The 25,217-nt window shown below is 31.2% G+C and overlaps 1 protein-coding gene across 2 annotated transcripts; it reads right to left on the minus strand.

The window, feature by feature from the left end:
• Positions 1 to 25,217, minus strand: LOC120766278 (elongation of very long chain fatty acids protein 7). 2 transcript variants are annotated; one of them, XM_040091679.1, is made up of 5 exons: positions 24,885 to 25,217; positions 4,566 to 4,651; positions 2,484 to 2,674; positions 1,709 to 1,952; positions 1 to 1,637 (listed from the first exon to the last, which is right to left on the minus strand). In XM_040091679.1, the coding sequence occupies exons 2-5, from the start codon at positions 4,621 to 4,623 to the stop codon at positions 1,114 to 1,116; spliced, it is 1,017 nt and encodes a 338-aa protein (XP_039947613.1). In that variant the 5' UTR covers positions 4,624 to 4,651; positions 24,885 to 25,217; the 3' UTR covers positions 1 to 1,113. The 2 variants fall into 2 exon arrangements, with proteins under 2 accessions (XP_039947613.1, XP_039947614.1); XM_040091680.1 differs by lacking the exon at positions 24,885 to 25,217 and adding an exon at positions 4,868 to 4,937.

Below are 25,217 nucleotides of genomic sequence, written 5' to 3' on the forward strand. Positions count from 1 at the left end.
TTCTGTTCAGAACAAAATTGGTAAATTACAAATAGGCATACAAATATTCAGCAATGTTTAAAATATATGAATTTATACATATTTATTATAAAAAAACTAAACTTAACTAAACTAGATAGTTCGCATATAAGGTATATAAGTAAATGGGCTCGCCGCTTTCTAGACATCGCACACGCACACACAAACCTGAATATATAATGTGATGGAATTGCTTGAAACTGCAGTAAGCAAAGAAAAATTTGGTAATAGCTTCATAATAGTACTAATTTATTTATTATTTTTGTTTTTGGTTACGGAAACTCCATACTTTACGTACAACTCCATTATTACATATTTCTTTAATATATATATTTACACATAAGCCCATTCACGCACAGACGCACACAATCACAGAAGAAGCGACAAGCCCATTTTTACTGCTGTCTTCATTGTTCATTCTTTTGGTTTTATATTTTCAATTTTTTCAACATTTTCTTGACTAATACAGAACTTTTCAATATTGCTAGTTAAGTATGTAAGACAGTTTGTAATTACTAACTACTAAAGAAACCCCCAATAAAAAAGCTCTCACAATATGCTTTAAAAATAAAATATGTTTTAAAAATATTTCTACTTAACGCTATTGAAATGTGTGTTTTTTATACTGTAGCATGTGGTGCATATATATTTTGTAGTGACAAAATAATTATTATTGCGCTTTGGCAACAATGGGAATTTTTTTTTTCAATTTTTTATAAGACAAAAATTATGGAGAAATCGAAAGTTTTAGCAAAATTTATAAGACCAATTGTTTTCACTGCAGATTAGAGTCGCGATTCATTATATTTAGAAAACAGTTAATTAGAAATTTAAATTTTTTACTGATTTTCGAAATTAGCTGGCGCGAATTAAATTGTTTTTTTCGAGCGAATTTCACTTCGATAATTATGAAATAAAAATTCAAAAAATAGTTTAAAAATTTCAAACTTCAAACTGCACTTGATCATCCGTTTAAGATCGCATTGATCATCACCAATGTATGTAAGTATGTATGCATAACCCTACCCGTGCTCAAATAGCCCCTACACCCTTGTACTTCGCTTTCAACTACCACCTACCCACTTTTCACCACACTTATTCACTCTTCATCAACTTTATGTGATTATTATTCACATCGATCAAATGCTTCATCTGATCGCCATGTGCCAGCAGTGAGTTCGTCGTCGGCTTGCAACCCATACCGCCGGCAGCGGCGAGTAGTGCGCGCCCAGTGATCGAACCGTTCGTAAGACCCTTAGCATAGCCATTTGCATGACCATTTGCGTGACCATTTGCATGGCCATTCGCTGCGGCTGCTGCTGCTGCCGCCTTTCGTGTGTTGTATGTCTTGCGGTAGAATTTTCCGAACAGATACAAGAAGATGATCGTGTTGGCGAGAAATATGAATGTCAACGCGCGTGGCATATTGCAGCCCTTGGCAGCAACTATGATCATGTAGCCCAAAATGAGCACGAATTGGATGAGCTGAATGGTGGTCATGTACTTCTTCCACCAGAGGTATTTCTGATATTGTGGACCCATGGCAGCAACCATATAATAGAAGTACATAATTATGTGTACACCGGAATTGAGTATGCCAATGATGACACCTTGTTCACCTACAACAAAACAAGTGAAATTGTGTTAGTTAAATAATTGCCACTCATTGAGTAAACACCAGTTCACTTACCAGGCGCGTACTTAAGGTAACCCCAAGAGAAGAGTGCGGTGATGGTGTGATGATAAACATGCAGGAATGAAACCTGATTTTGCTTCTTACGCAGCACAAAGAATGTAGTGTCCAGCAAATCGATGATCTTCGAGAAGAAATAGTACCAGGCGCCGGAGTATAGCATCAAATTCTGTTCACGATTACGTACGATCTCACATTTTTTCGAAAGGATCGAGGCGATGACGTTACTTTCTCTGATTGACTGTAAAAATAAAGGAAAATGTGAAGTGTTACCTCAAACAAATAATTTAATCTAGCTGTTATTTCATAATCGATTCTTTAAAATACGACACCAACAAACCAAACAGTTGCAATAATTAAAGTCCCACAATCTTAAACCCATATTCAACTAGTTTTCTTAACACGAATTCTCAGCTCTTAAAGCAGCGCCAAATATATTTTTATTAAGTTGCAAATTAGGTAATACTTCAAATTTTTCTTAGAGACTAACAGCTTGTTGAAAAATTGTAATAATTATTTTTCAATAAATATTTTAATGTCTTTTTTCTTACTTTTATCAAAAGAGAACGCAAATGAAAGATAAAAGCAAATAGTGACGCTATTGATCCGGTTGTAGTAGGAATGAATATTATAATTTGTGAACTTTTTTGAAATATTATTTTTAGTGAAGTGGTTATAGTAACTAAAAAAATTTTTAAATTAAATTTTTTTTGTGTTTTTATTTTTCAAACTTATTGTTATTATACATATGTATATACTATATAGCACTTACCATGCGGCACATCCACATAGAGTAGCACACCTGGAATGCATTGTAGATGACCATGACTTTCTTAAGATCATATGGCTTACGATCACGCATATATGCGGGTCCGATTTTGAGCACAAAGAGCAAATAGAGTCCAACAATTGAAACTACCGGTCCAGGTGAGCTCATAAGAAACCAGCTATCCACCGTTTCATCTGCAGAATTCATCAGAAAATTCAAAATTATGATTATTTTTTAAGTAAAAAATAAATTAAATTGTGTAGGAATATAAATATTAAATATAATAATTTTTTTTTTTCTTGCAATATCATCTTTGTAGATGAGGATTCAAAATTGTAATTATTCTTTATTGTGAAAAAATATAAATATTAAAAAAAAATGTTTCTTGCAATAAAACATTATACAGTTTCGTTTAATTTTATTTTAAATAATTTGACAATTAAAAAACAAAAAAAAAATCAAAGGTTAAACAAAACCATAATATAATTAAAAACATTTAAGCATGTATGTAAGTAAGTTATTTTCTCTTTTTATTTATTTTTTTTTTAATTTTTTTACTCTATTTAAATTTTATTTTATTTTTACTTAATTTGAATTGATTTTATTAAACTTAACAAACCAAAGTATACACATTTAATTAATAATATTTTAATAAAACAAAAAAAGTGATGATTTTATAAAAAATTAACGCGTAAATCTCATTAATTTATTTTCTTTCAAATTATTCGTTATTTATTTAATTTTAATTATGCAATACAATACAGTATAATTTATTTAATTTAAAATTAACTTTTTAATTAATTTTATTTTAATTAAATTGAACCAATTTCATTTATTTGTTTTAATTGTTTACTTTTTATTTTATTTTATTTGATAATTAAAAACATTTAAGCATGTAAATGTTATTTTCTCGTAAACCACATTATTTTCAAATTTCTATGTTATTTAATTATTTATTTTTTTTTAATTTTTTACTATATTTAATTTTTTTACTTAATTTGAATTGATTTTATTATACTTAATAAACCAAAATATGTATACACATTAATTAAATTATTTTTGAATTAAACAAAAAAATAATGGGTTTTTAAGTAATTAACACGTAAATCTTATTAATTTATTTTCTTTCAAATTATTCGTATTTTTTTTATTATATTAAATTTATTTTATTTTCATTTATCATCTCATTAATTTATTTTGTTTCAAATTATTCGTTATTTATTTCATTTAATTAATTTTAGTTATACATACAATACAGTATAATTTATTTAATTTAAAATTAACTTTTTAATTAATTTTATTTTAATTAAATTGAACCAATTTCATTTATTTGTTTTAATTGTTTACTTTTTATTTTATTTTATTTGATTTTTTTTATTTATTTTTTTCATAAAGTCTATTATTTTATTTTACTTCTACTATCTTTTAATAATTTGATTGTCAATATATTTAATATACATTTATATTTAATTTAATTTCATGAAAATATTCGAAGTTTTTATTTTATAAAAATAACTAGTTTCTTTTTATTAATATATTCGAATACAAAATGTTTACTTGAAAAGGAATTGAATTAGAATAAATGTATTATTTTTATTTTACAAATAAGAATATTTGTTTGATTTTTAAATTTTTTTATTTTCAGTTTTTCTTTTATTTTTCAATTAAATTTTTTTAATTATTTAATTTTGTCTCAAATTTTGCTTGAATAAAAATTAAAATAAAATTTCCTTAAAGGTATCATTGTTTTTTTATGTCATATTCATGTTGACACCAAAGGTATTTTGAGGCTAAAGTACTTTATTTTTCCGATTTTCAAAGAATTTAGCTTTTACATTAAATCTGGCTTAAAAAATATAAATACTAAACTAAAAATTCTGATTTATTGTGAAAGAAATTAATTCGAAGAGAATTTCCTTATTATTGAGGATTATCTTTTAGAAATTCTGCTTAAACTATTTTTTTTTTGCTTATGTTTTTTCCAAAAACTACATCAAAACGAATTTTCACATTCACCACGCTTTAATAATTATCTATTCACCATATGCATTTCGACTTAACGCTTTTCAATGCAAAACTACTCACCAACACCCTTCGAGAGACCGGATATGCGTTCATTGAAAATTTTCATATAGGTCGCCATTTTCGTGCTTGTATGTATGTGTCTCGTTCTATAAATAAAAAAAAATTAAACACCTGTTAAACATATGAATTAAACAGACAACACTTTTATGAATTAAACAACACGACACAGAATATAAATTTTCGTTTTATTATTTTATTGAAATTGAAATGAATGAATTGAAACGCGAATGAAATTCTAATGCAACTGCAGCTATTTTATATGAATATGTATTACAGCAAAATTCTTAAAAATTATTTATTACACTTTTTTGAAATATATAGCAATATTTCGAACTTTCAGCGCTGCGTCCGTGCTGTGAGTACTGCACCGCACGAAAGCATTCACAATTCTAACAGCGACTGCTAGAATTAGTCCGTGCTAAGCGTTTTCTAGCTCACAAACTGACAGACATGTACAATGCCTGTGTATGTTTGTGTCGGTTTATACTCGTATAAGTACATACATTTTATACTAGTAAATTTATACGTCAAAATAGTCAAAACCATATAGTTAAAATAATAATAAGCATTCGAAAATCTGTGCTTTGAATATAGAATTAGATTTGAGAAACGAGCGAGCGTTTGTAGATATGCTCGGCAACGAGTTTGCTATAGCAGATTCTTACAGACAAGTATTTATGCAGATTCGAAAAGAAGCAAAAAACACTATTTCTGTATTATCTAATAGAGTCAGTCACATTTGCCAACACATGTGAGCATTGTTGAATGGTCCACCCTGATTAATTATGTAAAATGTTCGCTCAGTTTATATTTAGCAATTTTATGATAATTTCACAGAATTGACTCGGCTTAGGTCGTCTCTTGTAGGTCTAAGATAACATAATTCTGTAGATAAATATTTGAAAGTCGTAAAATTTTCATATTCGTTGCAAAATCAAAAATACCTTTAAAGCTGACATAGGCTCATGGCAAACTTTTGTTGATTATTAAACCAGAGAAGAGTTTCCCAAACTTTGAAATATAATACAACGGTTTACAGTGGTCAGAACAGATAGGCCCTTCAAGGAAGCAACTCAGCTCTTATATAACCCACTATGCGTTGCAAGGGTATGCCAAAATCGTTTTAAATGAGATGCTATAAAACTTATATGTGAGCACTCTAACTCTGTATGTGGAAACTTACTTTAAAAGAATGCAAATTTTTTTGGAATACGTTTATAAGCTATAGACAGATAAATTAATTAATAGCAAGAAAATTAGCTGAAAAGTTAAAAAATGGCTTTATAATATTTGGATCCAAAACAAAGGACCGCAAAAATCTATTGGACACAAATCTTTCTAAAATTATGAATTAAGAATTTGCGAGAGTAGTCCATGAAAGATCTATTCATTGCCTTATATCGAGTGAGTTCAGAGCGATTTGGGTCTAAAAAGACCTACATATCTAATCTTAATCTCATACAAATGGAGTATACTACAAGTTGAATCCAGTGGACAACTTACAGAACTAATATTTACCTCATATAGTTTGAGTACAGTGTAAGTTCGGTCCAAAAAGTCTTTCCAATTTAGTCAAGCATAAAATGGAAAAGGGAAACTTATTGACAGAAAGTTAGCAAAAGATAAATTTGTTCAACAAATTAATATCTAGGAATGTATTAGTAAAATGCTTAGATCATATATTTAACAATCCAAAATGACAAATGAGTTCGTTAGGTCATCGTTCACGTAACTCAAAAATAAATTTGAGCTAAGCTTTCTCCTCATTTATTATATTTACTATTAATTAGACATTTATGAGTCAACTAGAAATAGTAAAGTAGTGCTTTTACTAACTTACTACTGGAAATATTTTATATAAGTTTCTAAGCTTGAGAAAAAATCAATATTTTTTAGCAATAAAATTTTGCGCAACGCAAAATAATGAACAATATAAATATGACGTTTGTTTACAACTAATAAATTATGTAATTTAGATATATAACAACATCACTCCATACATCAAACCTAAAAGTCGTGTCAAGAAAGATACGAAGGACTTGGTTTTTGATTATCAAGCTGTTGTGGTATTATAGAAGAAGTTTTTTATGACAAAGACTCGATCTTTTAATATTACAAAATAAATGTTTCAAACACCTTATCTCTTTTCATTAGATAATTTCATAAAAAAACACAGCACGAGAAGTTCCCACGGCGACACCGCATTTGGTAAGAAGACCATAAAAGAACATTAACCGCCAAATGTAATGTGGCTTTGTAAATAAGCATCACTTGTACAATTAATAAACACTCGCGCCAACAACAACAACAGCAATAATTACCAACGTTTATTACACCCGATACGGGAGCTCAATGACAAATTTTGGTTAATGCCACCGCAAAATTGCAAAAAAATGCATACACACATACGAAAGCTTGCAATGTTCTAGCATGCTTGGAAGTTTTGCTGCCATACAATAATTTCGATGCCAACTGCCATTTCTGTAATAGCTTAGAACTTGGCATTCAACAAACTGAACACGTTCATTGGATGGCACTCAACAACAGCTGTTGGTTGTTTGGTCGTTTGACTCGAGCGCGGCCTTGTGCGGCAAATTATTGGTGAATTTAGCAAAGAACCTCACCTCGTGCAATGCCACACCAATACCAGTCAGCACGTGTGCGCACACATACACACACACTCATGCGGCTATGCAACTGCTACCGCAGAGTGCTGAAAATTGCATAGCAATAAGCGCTGGCGGCTAAAATATGCAACAACAACAACAAATTGCCTACAAGTGGCAATAAGTTTAACTGAAAAATTATTAAATGAAATAAAATTGGAAAAAAAGAACAACAACAAATTGCCACTTGGGCAAAAATTCACAAGATCGAAGTCAAGGCACACGACTTTTTTCGCATTGAAGTTTTTAATCACTTTATGGTGTTGTTGTTATAAGAGAACATAAAACAAATTGCAATAGAATTCACCGGCGTAGTTGCATCCAATGCTGTGCTGGTGTGCAGTAGCAGGTTGATATGGCATAAGCCCTGTAGGACTGGTTAGAGGAAACAAAGGATTTGCTAGCATATGCACTGTGGGAGTAGTAAAGTGAAATAAAAGATGTTTAGTAATGTATAACGGGGCTAGAAGGTTGCCACCTATTGCAAAGTTAAAAATAAAAAATTAAAAAATTTCGAACTAAGTACTCGTCAAGTTTAAGAAAGCTTACAGTTAATAATATTTTAAGAAGTGTTGCTACCTGTATACAACAATTAGTACCATAAAAATTATAAGACAAAGTAATTTTTAGTTTCCATATGTAAAACTACAAGAAAATTTTGTATTTAAAATATAACATTAGCAGGCTAGAAGGTTGCCACTTTTTTCAAATTTAGAGTTGCCACTTTTCAAAACCATTTCAGTCAATTAAACAATCAATTATAAAATAATTATGAAATAATGTTTAAACGTGTTTGAGAAACATTTCCGTTGTTATGAGACTTTTGGAGAATGATTGCCACATGTCTGAAATTTTTAAATAAATTAAATAAAAATGTTTAATTAAAGGTAAGCTGTTAACGCGTCTGAAATTTTTAATATTCAAATTAAATACAATTTAAATTTCTTAATTCACGGTAAACTGTTAATATATGTGGAACAAACTTTAGTACGTGCTGCCACCTGTCTACAATTTTTTTATATTTAAATTGATTAAACAGATGAAAATTTGATTTTGGTTTAATAAATGTGAGCACATTTCCGTTAATTTGAGATATTTTGCCAGGGGTTGCCACATGTTTGAAAAACTTACTTCATACAAATTGATGAATAAGAAATAAGATATCAAAAAATTGGTAAAAAAAAATAATAACATTATTTTTGTACTTAAAAATAATTCCGTTATAAATATAAATAATTTCATATAAAATCATTGTACTCGAATAGCAGAAAATATATTTTACTTGCTTTAGAAATTTGATTGCGATATACTATATTACTAATAGATAGAAACTGCTACTTCTTCCTATAAATACTGTATGGCAAGCCCTTGGGAATTTTTGCCTCTCGCGTGTCACATTACGCATAAAAATTGTTTTTTATTACACGTATTTAACGGTACATCGGCTCTTACCCCTTAGTTATAGGAAAATTAGCCCTACTCTCTTATTAATCAAGTGCTAGTTTAGCCACAAGTCTATACATGCATAACCACTTCTAACAAGCTTGAGACCCTTCGTTTCGATATTCTATATATTTATAACTTTTTGGCGGCGAATAAATGGCCATGAACTTCGCTTAAAATCTAAAAACTATGTCTCATAAATATTTATGAAATGCAAAAACCAGCCTCTTCTAGCAGTTAGAAGTAAACTTGTTCGTCTCTCGAAGCAAATGTAAATGAAGCTGCCTATCGCTGATCGTAATAAATTGATAGCCTTCGTAACTAAATTTACTTTTAATCTAGCTTTTTTCGGCTTGAGAACAGAAAGCTAAAGGCACTAATTAGAACTTAAAAGTTGCGGCTTTTATTACGGAACTTCAACCACCCTAGCAGTTCAAATACATACGTAACTATGTAAATAAAAAAACATGTAAATAAAAAAAATATGTATGTAAATCCATGCATAAAGGCGAATGCGAATTGGACGGCTGCCAACGGCGTACGCACTTCTTGCGCTTAAGGTCAGCGGGCGGCTCAAACACGTTTCACCGTCACCACTTTGTGAACTTATTCACTCGAGCAACGGTCGTTAGGCTTAGAATAAGTTAGACAGCGCTTTAGCTGGTTAAGAATACAGTTTGCCATACATATATTTAGCGGTGTGTGCTTAGAGAGTGAATGTTTGTGCCTAAATAACAGTGTGTACCAATAAGTGCTTAAGCAATTGGTGCGGTGGTTAGCTGCTAAGCGGTGCCTTAAAGTATTGCCAAATCGACCGTTGTTTATTTTTTACACTTTTTATCCATTTTTCTATTTTTATTTTCATTATCTATTTACATGTATATTATTTGTTACCATAATATACAAATACCTAAAGATTTTCGTTTATGGCTAAGGAAGTTCGAGTTCATTGTTCGTTTCGGTTTCATTGAGACAGCCGGCCGTTTACGGATCACTAAACAAATGACGTCATTTTACTTCGGAAATCGGAAGTGTTGAGGAATTGCTTCGTTAGCATAACATACAGTTTACGTTAATTGCTTACAGGTTTTACCTATTATTAAGAAATTTGAAAGGAAAATATTGTACTTTTGTAATAGTTGGTAGTTTTGTTCTAAAAACAGGAAAATTTAAAGTTAACTACTGTAAATAAACAAATTCTTCGTTAAATAAACAAATAAATAAATCAACAGCAATGAATAAATTATCAAAATATTTCCATGTTAATTGAGTCACTATTCAGTTTAAGAATTTAAACGATCAGCATAGAACATCTAAAAGTGTTAATAAGAAGCCTAGAGCAGTCGCTGTATCAAGTGCTCATGTTCAGATAGTCATGAAACATATGTTTATGTACAAAAGCAGTTTATTTTTTCTACAATAGTTATCTAAAATTTTGATTTTTACAAATAATTCGTTAGAAAGTTGTAAGTTTTTCAACCAATGTTCTGGAGTATTGAAGATGATGGCACTGTGCGAGTACGCCAATGCAATAAAATTGCTAATGCTAAAACATTTTCTGTTTTTTAATTTTTATTTCCATACTTGGGATTAATTTTTGTTTTCAATGTGGTATTTGGAATAAAAATTAAAAATGTTCAATATTTAAAAAATTTTGTTTCAATTAAAAACTATATTTAACTATATATTCGACAAAGCTATAGAAAGATTTGAGTGGAAGTTTCCACATGATTGAGATAAATATTTTTATCTTTTTTTTTAATTGAGCCAACACTCATTTTTTAGGGACTTTCCGCATGTCAAAAACAAGCTGAAGAGTTTCAAAATGTTGTATTTTCTAATTACTTTTCATTTGTGGTCTGATTTAATAAATATTCATAACTTTTTACTATTCGTGACCTGTTAGCCTACCAGATTAACCTAACCGATCACTTTTTTAATGATTTGGGACAATCTAGGTTCTGAAAACTCAATATTTTTCCTAAGTTCAGTACAAAATGCTACAAATCTTGTTAGAAATTTATAATAATCAAACTCATTGCAGAATTCGAGTAATCTTGGTCCAACTTTCTAGACGCAGCACACTTCAAGGTTGGTGGAAATTTTATATTGTGCTAAATTTCTTCGCTTAGATGATAAAAATAAACGTTAACGAAATTTAATAAAAAACACACAGCCACTACTGTTGTATATCGCCTTTGTCGCTTAAATTAAGCACCAAAGTCCAATATTTACAGTCATAAACTACTTTAGCATACTAATAAATTGATGAAACACCCACAGAAATAAAACATAAAAATTGAAGAATATTAAATTAACTTATTTTTAAATATTGTGTCGAGCTGTGATTTCCATATGAGTCACCGCACCGAGCTCATATGCATTCATTTTGTATGAGAAATATTTAAAATGTTGAGAATTTATATGCTCAGCCAACAGGAAATTAGTATACGCACTTAACAAAAGACTTAAGCAGCGAACTCGCACCCGAAGGATAGCACCGACATATATTATTAAGTGTTAAACCTTCTTATTACTATTACTTATCGTTAGAACGCTAAACAAACAGTTGCAGTAAATAAATATAGCTTGAAAATAAACTTTAAAAAGGCGTTATTTCAATTTTCTACAAGCAAATAAAAAGTATTCTTAAGTGCCGCAAATATTGTTCTCAAGCAAATAAAATTAATTGCCTTTTAATATTGTCAATTGAACGGTTGTAGTTCAACGCTCAATAAAACATGCGAGAGCGCACAAATAGTAATAAATAAATATTTACATGTAAATGGCTTGTGTGTGTGTGAGTGTGTGCCCAAGTGCATTAGCATGCGAAAAGTGCGTCAGCGGCAAAGTAATGATTGATATCATTAGAAATTTGCATGCGTGTTGTGCGCTCATAGACTTTCTCAGTGGCAGGAAAGCAAGTGTGAGCAAAAGGACTCTTCTATGTGCTTAACATACAAACATTTCTGGAAAATAATCAGGAAGTCATGGCTTTTGCATATTCGCAATAAGTGGAGACACGCTGTCAACGCATAGGTTTACAAGGAATTTCATTTAAGGATCAACAACTTCTATTTGCATATCACCTACAACAACAGAGTGTTATGTGACGCAGTCAGCTAGTGTGATCAACGCGTGTGTTCAGCATTTTCAATGTAAAGCAGAAATATTTCTCTGCGCGTTTTCATATGCGAGTATCAGCGTGTATAGGCTTTTTGCATTATTACAACAAATACAAGCCTTGTAGATATGAGTTTTACTTATTTTTAAGAGCGCCCTCATGCACATGTCGCGCTTAGAATAACTAATCAGGAATTTTTGCGTAGCCACATTCTTCATATACTTAAAAATAGAAATGTAAATAAATGTGTGTGTGCGTGTAGTTGAGCAAAAGAGCGTACACGGAAGACAACTAATGGGCAAGCAAGCGAAAAGAGTGGCAAAAAATAGCTGAACTGCTTTTTATTTGTTCGCCGCAACTTTGCTGAGGAGCAAAAATCCCCGAAGAACATAAAAAATTAAAACAGAATGTTAAAAAAATTAAGAATAAAAAAAAGAAAAAAAAATATAAAACATATTTATGTACACATTTATTATTCTACCATTCCATATTAATTTTGACACTTTGTTTCAATTGATTTTTTTCTCATTTATTTTCTTTCGTTGCTTTCGTTTTTAGTTCCATTTGCGGGCGTGTTTGTTAATTAATTATAAATGCTAAATGTTAATGTCTTATTTGTATATTAAAGGCGCGCGCACATAGCACGTGCCATGAGCTGGCTCATTTCATACAGTTTCTGATATCTTGTATTAAAAAAATAGCAAAAATCAAGAAAAGATTTTGCATAAATAATTATAAACAAAAATTAAACGCCGCGCTGTTCTTTTGTTTCCCTCAGCTTTGGTTCTCTTCGAAAGTTATATAATTGTGACACAATCTCTGTTATTGTCATCTTCCGCAAATTAAATTGAGATTCAAATATAGTTTCTTCTTCTTAATTGGCGTAGACAGCGCTTACGCGGTTATAGCCGTATAGCCGAGTTTACAGCTTCAAAAATACAATAAATTTCACATAAAGCTTTAGGACATATGTATACATATTTATATATATGTATATATACATATATAGCCGTGATTATATATATATATAAGTTTTTAAACAAAGACTTGCTGACAACAATATACTTCAGCAATTACAATAACATTTAAATATTCATTGCCAAATGCAGAAGTTGAGTGGCCATTTAATATAAAGACGATTAAATAATGAAAAGAAGGAAGAAGTAGAAGTTGTATACCCTGAGCAACGTATATTATTATAAGTTTGTCAAAAAGCTCTGTCACACCTAGAAGAAAGCGGCGGAGATCCTATAAAATAAATATTTTAATGATCAGCTTCCTTGATTTAGCTGTATGCATGTACGCGAACCAATCCCTCAGTTTTAGAATTGTAGACTTGAAATTTTGCAAACGTTTTTTCTCGCCAAAAAGTTGTTCATTTGCCGGAATCGCCAGTATTGGACCCCTATAGCATATAGCTGTCATACAAAGTGTCTGATCCGAATCAATATATTGTTTAGAAAACTTTTTTATTTGTCCAGATATCTTCACGAAACTTAGCACAAGTTATTGCCGAAGGCAAGGCTGTAAACATCGAAGGTATTGTTCAAATCAGCGAACCATAGAATAAAGCTGCTATACAAACCGATCGAAGAAAATCTTGATGACGACTTTTTTACCTTTTTTTTTTTGCTATAAAAAGTTTTGAAGGGTATTATAGCCGAAGTTTTTTTTTGATTTTTTTTTTTAATTTTGTCGTCTTAAGACTAAATGTGTTTTATTGTTAACCACCAAAACGCATTAGAACCTTTGATAACTCATTACATTGAATAAAAAAGTAGACGACAGCAATCACATTATGATGTATAGTATATGTATATACATATATGTATTTCCCTTACTTACATTTTTTTGCTCACAGTTGTCATTGTACAATAAATCGTCATTGAATTGTGGTCGCATATACAGCTTCTCACAAGAACATGACGCCTAAGGGATTTGTCACTTTGATGCTGCACTTATCTACCATCTTTTTGGGTAATTTGTGGCAACATTGAGAAAAGGTGTTAGCTACATAATTAAGTCTTATTTTATCGCCAAACACTACACTGTATTGTTCTTTAGTTTTAATTACAGCAAAAAGTGCAAATGGTCGCGCATCGCAATCGCTTTAATTGCTTGGAAATAATTCTCAAATTGGCTGCTTGTGCCGTGGGATATATAGTTTGTATATTTTTTGTTGTTCTTAAAAGCCCACACAAATTAGCTTTGTTTACCTAGGTGAGATAATAAATGATTGTATGAATTATCTGTGCACTTTAACGCTGTCCTGATAATGACTCAAAAGAGCTTTAACTCAAGCTCAAATTGACGGCAACTTGATAATTATAATTTTTATCATTACAGCTCTGATCGAGCGATAAATAGTTCCACAATAAAATGTCCTCTCCTTTAAGCAAATTTCTCCTAAAACCATTAGTTTTATATGCTTCTTTATGGATGGGTCAAAGCTTGCGCGGAAAGTTGTTTGAGAAGTATATTGTCAAAAACTATCTATCAACTTCAATTTTAGACTCCCTGACTATGGCAATATTTTTCAATGTGAGGTTGCGGCCATTAAGGTAGCCGTAAATTCACTGCTCCGGAAGGCACCTTGAGTAAAAGTGGCAATCAACTCTGATAGCAGGGCGGCGATACTAGCATTGCGCTCACAAACTGTGCATTTATGTAGACTGGTTAAGGAATACCTCGTTTTCAATAGGCCACAGCGGAATCGCAGACAACTGTAAAGCTGATGAGCTGGCAAGAAAATGTACCCTAGCTCAGCTATCAGTATCTTTTACCTCTGTAATGCTAGCCCCTCTCAAGTTTTTGGTGTTTTAACAGACCATTGCGCTATTAGCGTTCATGTCGTAAGGTTGGACCGGATTTCATCTGCTTCTTTTGCTAACAGGATTACAGGAGTTATATTTATATGGCTTCACAACGGACTGCATTTAGTAGTCAAGATGTAAACTCTGGATCAGCCAACAAACCTAACTTAACTAATGTGGCATACTAAGTTTGAAAACCCATAAAGTATATATGATATACTATATGATCAACGTGATCTCTTAGACGTATTTTATACCATCTGAAAATATGGTCTACTAACATAAAGCTTACTGGCTTTATAAAAAATTTGCTATTTTTTCGATAACAAGTCAATGCAAGGAGAAATAATGAATATTTTAAATAAATACAATATGCTTGGAACATAAGGAGGTAAGTTTGTACCAAATTTCGTGAAAGAACACTTTTTTTGTACAAGACAAAAATAAGAAATCCAAACATTTGGCTATGTGAAGTTTTCACATAAATTTGGAGTTTATGTGGAGAAAGTCGGTAAATAAGAGTTATAGATCTTTTCATTATCTACAACATTGCATACAATTTTTTTCCATAGCACTCTAACTTTCGCCGGAAATCGAGATAAAGCATTCCAAAACCTTAAAAACTCAGCTACGTCCGTTCCTCTTCCCGACCTTAGATCGCCGTAAATTATTTTCCGTTTTATTATAATTTTTAAATGTTTGTTATCTTATCTTTCAATTCCGATGGGTTTCAATCTACTATGAATTTCTTTTCAGTTCAGTTTTAAAGTCTGCTGCACTAACCTACTAGGATTTGCACTTATAAATTTGTATTATAGCCTTGGTGCAGCTAACGTTTTTCTTGTTTATCCTATTTTCGTGCCAGCAATTAATATTATTTGTCTTACATTTCGAAATATGTATGTACTAATGCCAATAAGCTTCAAAATTAGTAAAAAAAAGTCGAAGGGAAAGTCCCTTTTCGATCAACAGAAATTACACCTGATAAAAACAAATATTATTGTTGTTGTTGTTGTCCTGGGAACGGAAAAATTCTATGGAATTTCTCTCACTTATATTAATACTGCAGAAATCTTATCAATGGTTGCTTATATATTGCTTACTTCATCACAATTAGCAACTGAAAAATAACATATAATAAATAAATTTTTGCTGCTTAGCTGATTTCTGCGAGCTGTAAATCTGTAAAATATTGTCTCCAAGTAATTATATATTCCAACTACAAACATTAAACTCGGGCATACCATATAGTGAACCAATACATATTTTGACTACCACAAAAAATCTTCCAATTAATCTAATAGTCTGAAGAATTCTATGTGATCTGTGACAACTAGTTATTATCCATTCTGAAAGTATTAAAAATCGTGAAACCCACCATTTTTTGTAGACGATTAGGTTGAGTTGTACTTCCACCCATTTTTCCCAAACAGATATGTTTCTGTGAAAAACAGGTAAAGTGGTTGTTCACATGGCCCTACAATTCAGCCAAGTGTTTAACACTTTATTCAAATAGACACCTTTGAGGTCTCAAAAACTTAGAACATTAATGAAAGTACAACTCACATAAGTATATTTGTACTATATATGCAAACTACATTGTGACACTATTCCTTCTATAAAAAAAAAAACAAATTTACTTAACAACAAAATCATTCATAACATTTTATTCACAAAAAACCAGCCAAAGGTAAATAGAATAGAGTATTCTTAAATATTAAGTGCACTTAAAAGTGTGAATATTTCCACTTACTACAGCTGCATCATACTTATAAGCTTGTAAATACGTATGTAAAATATAATGCTATTTATTTAGGCATTGACTAATTATGGGCTTGAGAATATTGCTGGCACTATCACTGAAGCATTAATTTTCACTTTTAAGTGCAATATTCAAATAAAGTGCATACCTACTTACATATGTATATATCATATTTGTATGTATGTGTAGCTGGATGAGAATTTGTACTAAAAAATTTCCCTTTACAGTTAGCTAGTATATACTCTTCCGGCGTCATTTATTGCAAGCTTGAAAATTGTTGACACTTTATTAATATGTGTGTTGACACTTTTATTGTGTAAACTTGCACTTAACATGTAAATATTTAAATGATTTTCTGTAATGAAATGTCGAAGTTATATTTGTTTGTCAAAGGCCGACGTATGAACATAAGTAATTGTTATGCATTGCATTTTTTGTTTTGTAATTTACAACATAGTATGTATATGCGGGTGTGTAAGTGTTTATATGTATGTTTTTGTTTAGTGTTAGCATATGTTTACATTGTTGTAATTCTTTTACAATAAGTTTACACTGTAATTACTATGCAAATATTTCTTATAGACATACAGCAAAATAGCATACATCATGAATATACGATGCTTCGATGTTTGCATGTTTGTATTTATGTAAGTATGTTAAATATGGTGTTTGGAGGCGCCTACTTAACAAATTTCGAGTTTAGGACATTTCTGAGTTTGGAAATATTTTGCAAATCTATAGCCACCTAGAAGTCTGAACTATGCCACTTAAGCACTCTATCATAAGTTAAATTGTTATTTAGACCCGAATAGAAAGTGAAAATACGAAATGTATTTATAGATATACAGTTTTTGAGCTTAGCAATTGTAAAAATTAGTTTTAAATAGTTATTTATGTTAAATATTTAACTAATTTTGGGAAACTCGTATTGGATATAAACTATTTTTCGCAATTTTAACCCAAAAATAGTTTCACATGTTTTCAATGAGGAAAATATAGTTTTGAAACAAAAAATATTTTTCCAATTTAATGTAGTTGGACAAGCTTCATTATTAAAAATGTTTATGGTGTTACCAATTTGCTTAAAATGCACTCCACTTTAATATTAATTTAATATTAAAACTTAGTTGAAAAACTCTAGTTTCAAAGCTTTTATTTTAGTCAAAAAAAAGTTGAAAAGCGGTTGCTACTTTTACAAGGGTTTACGGCTTTAAAAACTCGTTTTTTTACTGTCTTATTAAACTCTACAACAAAGAATATTTTCCCAAATTTTCATTATTTTCAAGTTGAATCGAGTAATAGTTTCAGAGATACAGCCTTGAATACTTGTGCGCTCGAGGCTAGCTAGGCTATATGCGCCGTCTTTAAGCGCGTTTTTCCCGAAACTGTGTTTTTGAAGTCAGTTGGAAAAATTTCTCAAGAGCTACTCAACCGATCTTCATCAAATTTTACACAGCTCTTTGAGATATAATTCTTAAAGACTTGTAATTTTTTTGCAAAATTGTCTGCTGAAATACAATATTCAGTTTTTTCTTTATCCAAGCTGTAAACTTTAACTTAAACACGTATTTTTTCGCTTTACATTAGTCTGTAAGGAGTTATCCTGCCATCGCGGGCGCAACTTTTTTCCGAGGGTTCAGCGGAATCGGCGCCACAATGGCCGAGTTAAAAATATTTTTTTCCAAGAATTTCATAATTCTTACTTCTTCAAAATTGTTAAGGAAAAGGCAGCAATGAAGCGTGAGTGCATCTCCACAAAAATGTATAACACTCATTTATTATGTTTGTACTACATTATGTCAGGCTATTGTATTTATACCAGTTGTTTGTTCCATTCGCCTCTTCCAAAGCCTAATCTATTGTCTAAATTTGACATTCGTTCAGAAATGAGGTTAAAGGCCAATTAGCCTTGATGTAAATTAATTGGTATCTTCATAAACAATAATAGGTGCATCGGTGAGGAGGACATTCGACCAATCCTTACACTTTTATTGTATATTTGAATGAAAATAATGCTTTAAAAGATTTTTTAAGGAAAAAATCCGGGTTTGAAGTTATCAGCTGATTTTTCAGAGAATCCTGGTCAAAGTGGCTACCACAAGACCACCATAAACTTGACAATATACGTTTTTCAATAGGAGTGACATGATTTCTAAGGGTTGCTTTGGTAATTTTTACTTTGTCGTGAACTGTAATTTCCTTTCATTGTATTCAGTCATGTTTACAATTTTATCGTGGAGAGTTATGTGCAAGAACAATGCTTACAAAATATTCAATTTTATTATCAAAATAATCGTTGTCCAATTGCAACCGTTCGATCTGGCGGATTTTAAGAAAGGATTTGGTTTTGCTTCCGTATAAAATTGTTCTCACTCAAGAATTGAAACTGATTTGGTTTTGGAACAACTTAAAAACGATATCGATTTTTTTAAGAAAATCATCTTCTCCAAATAGGCTCACGTTGATCTGAGTGCTGCGTTTAATGAACAAAACTGGAAGAAAATGCACAAAACCATCACATTCATCTAAGTTGACAATTTGGTGTGGTTTTTGATCTGGTGGTATAATCGGTCGTTATTTCTTTCGAAATGAAGCTGGTGATACCATTACTGTCAATGGAGAGCGGTATAGATCGATGATAATCAACTTTTTATGGTCGCAATCGAAAGAAGTTGATCTAGACAACATCTGGTTCCCACAAGACGGGGCTACGTGCGGGGAGATTTGATTCCTTCCTCTGATCTGAGATCTGATTATTTCAAGAAATTGTGGCCTCCAAGAAGTTGTTGCTTAGCCCCGTTAAACTACTTCTCGTAGGGTTATTTGAAGGCATTGATCTTTAATAATAAACCAGACTCTCTTCAAGTCTTATAAGTCACTATTGAACGTGCTATTCATAACATACGACTTGATTTAGTAGAAAAAGCTCTCGAAAATTTGCTTTATCGCATTCGTTGCCGCAAAAGAAGTCGTGGATTTTAAAAGAAATTATCTAATCTTTATTGGAAAACCCTGTATTTAATGGCTAACTCAATTAATACAAAATTTGCCTTCTTCAAAAACAAAAAAAAAACCGCAAGCAAAGCTTACAAACTTGCAAAAGTGATAAAATGAAACTAAAATTTAGACCAAAGCAGAATTCAAAATCCAATGCTGATATCTGTATCATCCCGTGAACTTTGCTTTTACCAAAGCCTTTAAACCTCCAAACTTTACTCCGAGTCCATTCGTTTGTGCACACAGTTTGTTTAGTAAATATCCGTCAATTATGCATGAAGCAGCCCGACAGCGTCATTCATTTAGTATGCTTTTTTTCTAACTATTTTCCTTCCCTATTTTTTAAAACATTTTTGGGTTTGTTTATTTGCGGCCGCTGAAGGCGCAACATCCGATCACCGATGACTATGCGACGAGTGTCAGCATCAACGTCAAAGCCAGCAGCGTCGTCAGACTAGCTGAAATTGTTGCTGTCGTTGGCATTATTTATGTGTGAACCTTACAAATTGTTTGCTATTTTCGAATGACACTACAAGTCATTTCCCACAGCACTTAGTCTGACAAGAAAACAAAAAAATTCACAAAAAAAAACCATGAAAACGAGTAAACAGAAATTATACACGCTAAGGCAATCATACGCTTGTTAAATACCGAAAATGGATACAACGTGCGAGTAGAAGATTTGACTTCTTAATTTGCGCTAGAAAATTGCTGCAACCAAGGAATGTACAGAAATGCAAAATTATACGAATTTCTTAAATTCCAAATTGCTTCTTCACCCAACTCAACACCGCACGAAAAACGTGGCAAACATTTTATTTGAAATCATTTCATTTCATTTTCTTATTCTCCCTCAGTCTTACATAACACTCACACTTAATTGGCATAAAAATTCAACACGTGCTTACTTCCTCCGTCACCTTTCTTTACGTCGTACCGCTGACAAGCTTGCTTTATTGATCTTATTTCTTGCCAGACTTTATTTTATTTTAAATTCTAATTCGATTTCACTTCAATTCAACTGACTGTTTCCCAATCGCACGTCAGCCATTCGCCTTGTCTGGCCATTGCCGTTGACTTTATTTGTCAGCCGAGTTGCCCATAATCAGATGAGCAGCAATCAGCGCTCATCAACATAACCTTCCATCACACGGCACCTCACCGCATCCACTCACCCTCTTACCTCCGCTCCCACTCGTTACAGGCGTCTTTTTTCTTCACACGTCGTCACTATCGCCTGCACCCAACCCCCTTGCTACAGCCAGTCATAGCTGAGCTATAGCTCATTAATTTACTTAAAGCATAATTTTATCAGTATGAAAAAATTAAAAAAAAAAAAAACTACGAACAAAATAAAAAATCAATAAAACAGGTACTTGAGCTATTTGAATTTATTGAATTAAGTCACGTCTAAGTGCGGCGACAACCAAACTAGGCAAGCGGGAAATAATTTACATTAAATGCAAATTAATACTCCCATTTTTTTCGCTCACTTGTCAGGTAAAAAATACAAAAAAATATAACAACAAGAAAATGAATCAGATCAAGAACTCTTTGAAAGAAAGCTGCGAAGCAACGGCTGAAAATTAAATGTAATGTACATATATATGTCACACGTTCAGTCATCCAGGCGCGATCAAACGTTTTCAGTGACAAAAACTTAAACTACGTAATTATAACTAATACATTACTTTTGTAGTTGGGTTAGTGACGAATAGTTTTGAAGAGCTTTCCGCATTTACAATACTTGACCGGATAAAAGTCAGTGTGCTTTTCGTGTATATAAACAAGACAGGCGTGAGAATGTACTAAGATATTGCTCAATTAAGGTGTTGACATTGAGTAAGAACATAAGTCGGCAACTCTTTGCCTTACTTAAGAACCAATTATTTTTCATTCTTTCAATTGACAAATTTCGCGTTGAACCTTGGAACTTGGTTCTCATAGATAATTACTATACAATACTCATAATTTTGAGAACACTAAATTCCTTTTTTTATGATGAAGTGAATTGACCATGAAGATCACACTATATCAACCTTTTTGGATGTCTCGGTGGTAATGGCTCCTTTGAAGATATATCAATCAGTAGTGACATACTTGTATTAGGATGATAATATTTTCGGCTTTTTTACTATAGCATGATGGGCCTAATACCATTTATATCATAAAAAACTATTATTTTTCCTAACTAATATATTTTGTTAAGTTTTTATAAAACAATTTATTCATAAAACAAGGAGAAATATTACAGAAAATTTTTTATTAAAACAAATATATATTCACACATATATATATTTTCAAAATAGTTTAAGAAAAAAAAACATTATTTCCAAAGCAGAAATAAGATAAAAATCAACTATTTTCACTGAGGCAAAATTATTTGCTCACAGAAGAACTAAGCTGAAAGCATTTTTACTGTCAAACCGGAAGAAGCATATAATAAATACTGCTTTCTACTCGTATGTGGCCGATAATACATTTAATTTTTTCAAATACTATCCTTATGCTCTGAACAGAGAATATAAAGTTTATCTAAACATTTCTAAAACCCAGAAAGAAACGTCTGACACCCTATAATAAGAAAGGAACCACTATCAGATCACGTTATCATATGTGAATATATGAATTAAGGTATACTTAATGAATATAATGAAGGGATATTTCTTATCTATGATATATCTAGTCTACGATTCTCACAACGTGGGTTTTCAAATAACGGTAATGTACCCGAAACTTTATGCAACCAAGGGCTGTCAGAAACGTAGCCTTCAATAAAACATATTTTTGAAATATTTTATGTCGCTAAAATTACAACAACAACAATCTATTGCTTTCAATGTTTATCATTCATTCAATGATGTAGCGATTCTGGTACCGAATATTGTTAAAGAATATTTCATAGAATTTCCATCATAAGTCTTAAATAGATCTAAAACTAGATAAGCAGATAAATAAATGGGGATTGCACCGTGATCTAAAGTCTATTGTGCCCTATCCTAAGACCCAACGACTCGCCTAGCCACGCATATTGATAAATTCCAATATACTGCTAGGTAATGTTGAGGAAACATGGATCCTGCGCTTACAGACTGCTTTGCAGTTAATTAGCGGGTGCTCTGGAGTTTCAGCCTCCATATCTCAGGACCGGCAATTCGCACAAGAAGCTAGTTTCATGTTATATAAGTGCTTCATGAGATTACAATTGCCAGTATAGAAGACGACAAGTAGCCTGAGTTTCTCCATAGAGAGATGGATTACTTATTTAAACCTTTTAAGATTGTAAGCACCCATAAACAACTTGGTTATGACCTGATAGACTGTTCAGTCGTTTTAAACACTCTTGCACCAAAAGCAAATTGATCTCGTATGCTGAGATCACTTTTAGTACAAAATTTCAACACTAGATTGGAAATTATTTTGATATTATGTGCTCATGTCACACCCTTGCTTAGATTAGAAGAAAATTATATGGTATCCAATCTTTCAATAGCCTTAAGGCACTAAGACACTAGAGCCAAAACATTATAAAAGGCCTTTAACTCGGCAACACTTTACAGTTTTTTTTTTTAATTCAACTGCCAAAAGAGCAACCCTTTTTGCTTTTTTCAAGCCTCAAATATGAAAGGAATAAATTTAGCACAACTGGATTTTAGTTTATGCAAATTGAGGCTTTTTATGCGCTGTTACGGATGTCTATGAGTTTATATGTAAGCAAAAAACTGTAAAATACTAAACCCAATCAAATTTTTAATTTCAATAGCTTAAGTCAGAGCAGCTTCAATGCCTCGAAATCTTCATAGAAGTAAATGTGCTTTAGTAATTATAACTAAATATATTTATTATGCATGTATGTTTGTATAGTTGTGCGTATTGGACATAAATAATCGTTTACTTTAGGTTAAGGTCAACTAGAAAAAGCGAACGTTTAAGCAAGAAAAGAATTAGCAAAGCAAAAAAAAAAATCAAAACAAAACGGCAATTAGAGCTAAGAAAATATTGTGAAAAAATTAAGACCTAACAGAAGTTAAATATTTAGAATAAGATTAAAAGCGTGACAACTGAGCGCTATTTTAGATCAGAACACATAGAACCACAAATATTGAGGTAACTAGTTGCTTTGGTTAGCGAGTTTCAAAAATAGCATGCCACAAATTGTACATTGACGTTATGGGTTGAGGAGAAATTTGCGTAAAATAATCACCCGCTTTTTTAATAATTCAAGTTCAAAATTACCTCTGAGTTTAAAATAGAACTAGCAAAAGATAAAAGACTTAAGTGAAGAACTCGTTTGCTAGCAGCGAAGGCTTAGCGGCTTGGTTTGGACAAAAGACTTAAGCAACGAACTTGTTTCCAATTTTTTTCATTGATTTTGGAAAGCAAAACAAAATAAATTTCTCAAAAAAAAAATTAAGAAAAATATTTAAAACGGAACTCAGGACTGGTGTTTTTATTTGCTTTTCATTTTCGGTACAACTTTAAATAGTTTTGCGTCAGGAAAGTCGCAAAAATTTAAAATTAAAATTTTGAAATCAAATGCGTAAGTTTACAGTTACTTTAACATATAAAACAAACATACAAAGAAAGAATCTTTTAGGGAAGGAATCACAATTTAAAATAAAACACCAAGAAAACATCAACAAAAAATAAAAAGAAATACAAAGAAAACAAATTAAAAAAAAAAATAAAAAAATTAACGAGTAAAAACCAGAAGACAAAAGAGTTTTTATAAAGAAAATAAAACAAAACAAAAATTTTAATTTTTAAAAATTATAAAAATTATAAAATTTTTTTTTTTTTTAATTTCTTTTTAAATTTTCTAAAACTTTATCTAATTTTGCGTCAGGGAACACGCAAAAAAGTTCAAATTAAAAGTTAAAAATGCGTCAGCTTACAATTATTTTAACGTACGAAACAAACATACAAAGAAAGAACCTTTTTGTGAAGGAATTATAATTTAAAATAAAACATGAAGAAAACATCAACAAAATATTAAAAAAAAAAATCTAAAAAATAAAAAAGCCGAAACCAAAGAATTTTTTGAACAAAAATTAACATAAAAAAAATAATTTAATTTATATTTTTAAAAAATTTAATTTAATTAAAAAAAATTTAAATTTTTTACATTTTTTTTAAATGAGTTTCTTTTTTAATTTTTTTTTAAATTTTCCTACAACTTTATATACATACATATGTATAATTCTACATCAGAAAATGTGCGAAAATTTTAAAATAAATAGCTAAAAATCAAATGCGTTAGTTTAAAACCACTTTAACATGCAATACACACACAATCGTAGAGATCCTTACTAACAAGAAATCACAACTCGAAATTAGACAATTTTGAAATACGTTCTATTTCAAGCTTACGTGCAAGAAGTTCTGTTTACAAATTTTTGTACGAAAAATATGAGCCAATAATATAATGCTAAATACACAATATTCATTATTATTTTTTTTACATTTAGGAAAATTCATATGCATACACCGTAATTATTTTCGACACTTCCGTACCTCTTAGCGCACCAAAAACAAAACACCGTCGTAAAGCTCTGCCAAATTGGTAGACTGTCAGACTGTGACAATCACTGCCAAACCGCACTGATTAGCTAATTTGCCGAGCACAGCCCTCAACTCGGTTGTTGTGCACACACGTAAGTATGTATGCGTGCGTGTAGATGCGAGCGCGTACAGCTGCGTGTCGTGTGCTTTAAGAATTATCGTCCGTGCGTAGCCGCCACAAAACAATCAAAACTCACTTATATTAAAATAGCAAACAAACAACAACAACTTATTAGTATTTAGTGGTATTACTCCCGAAACTGAAATCGGCCGTCATTTACGGCC

The sequence above is a fragment of the Bactrocera tryoni genome, chromosome 1, assembly GCF_016617805.1.
Source record: "Bactrocera tryoni isolate S06 chromosome 1, CSIRO_BtryS06_freeze2, whole genome shotgun sequence".
Lineage (NCBI taxonomy): Eukaryota > Metazoa > Arthropoda > Insecta > Diptera > Tephritidae > Bactrocera > Bactrocera tryoni.

What these genes read in the sequence shown, in the direction of transcription:
- LOC120766278 (XM_040091679.1), bottom strand. Translation starts at nt 4,623, where the DNA reads ATGGCGACCTATATGAAAATTTTCAATGAACGCATATCCGGTCTCTCG. An exon ending in CTATGTGGATGTGCCGCATG is followed by an intron (nt 1,953 to 2,483) that starts GTAAGTGCTATA and finishes TTATTTTTACAG; the next exon opens with TCAATCAGAGAAAGTAACGT. An exon ending in TTACCTTAAGTACGCGCCTG is followed by an intron (nt 1,638 to 1,708) that starts GTAAGTGAACTG and finishes GTTTTGTTGTAG; the next exon opens with GTGAACAAGGTGTCATCATT.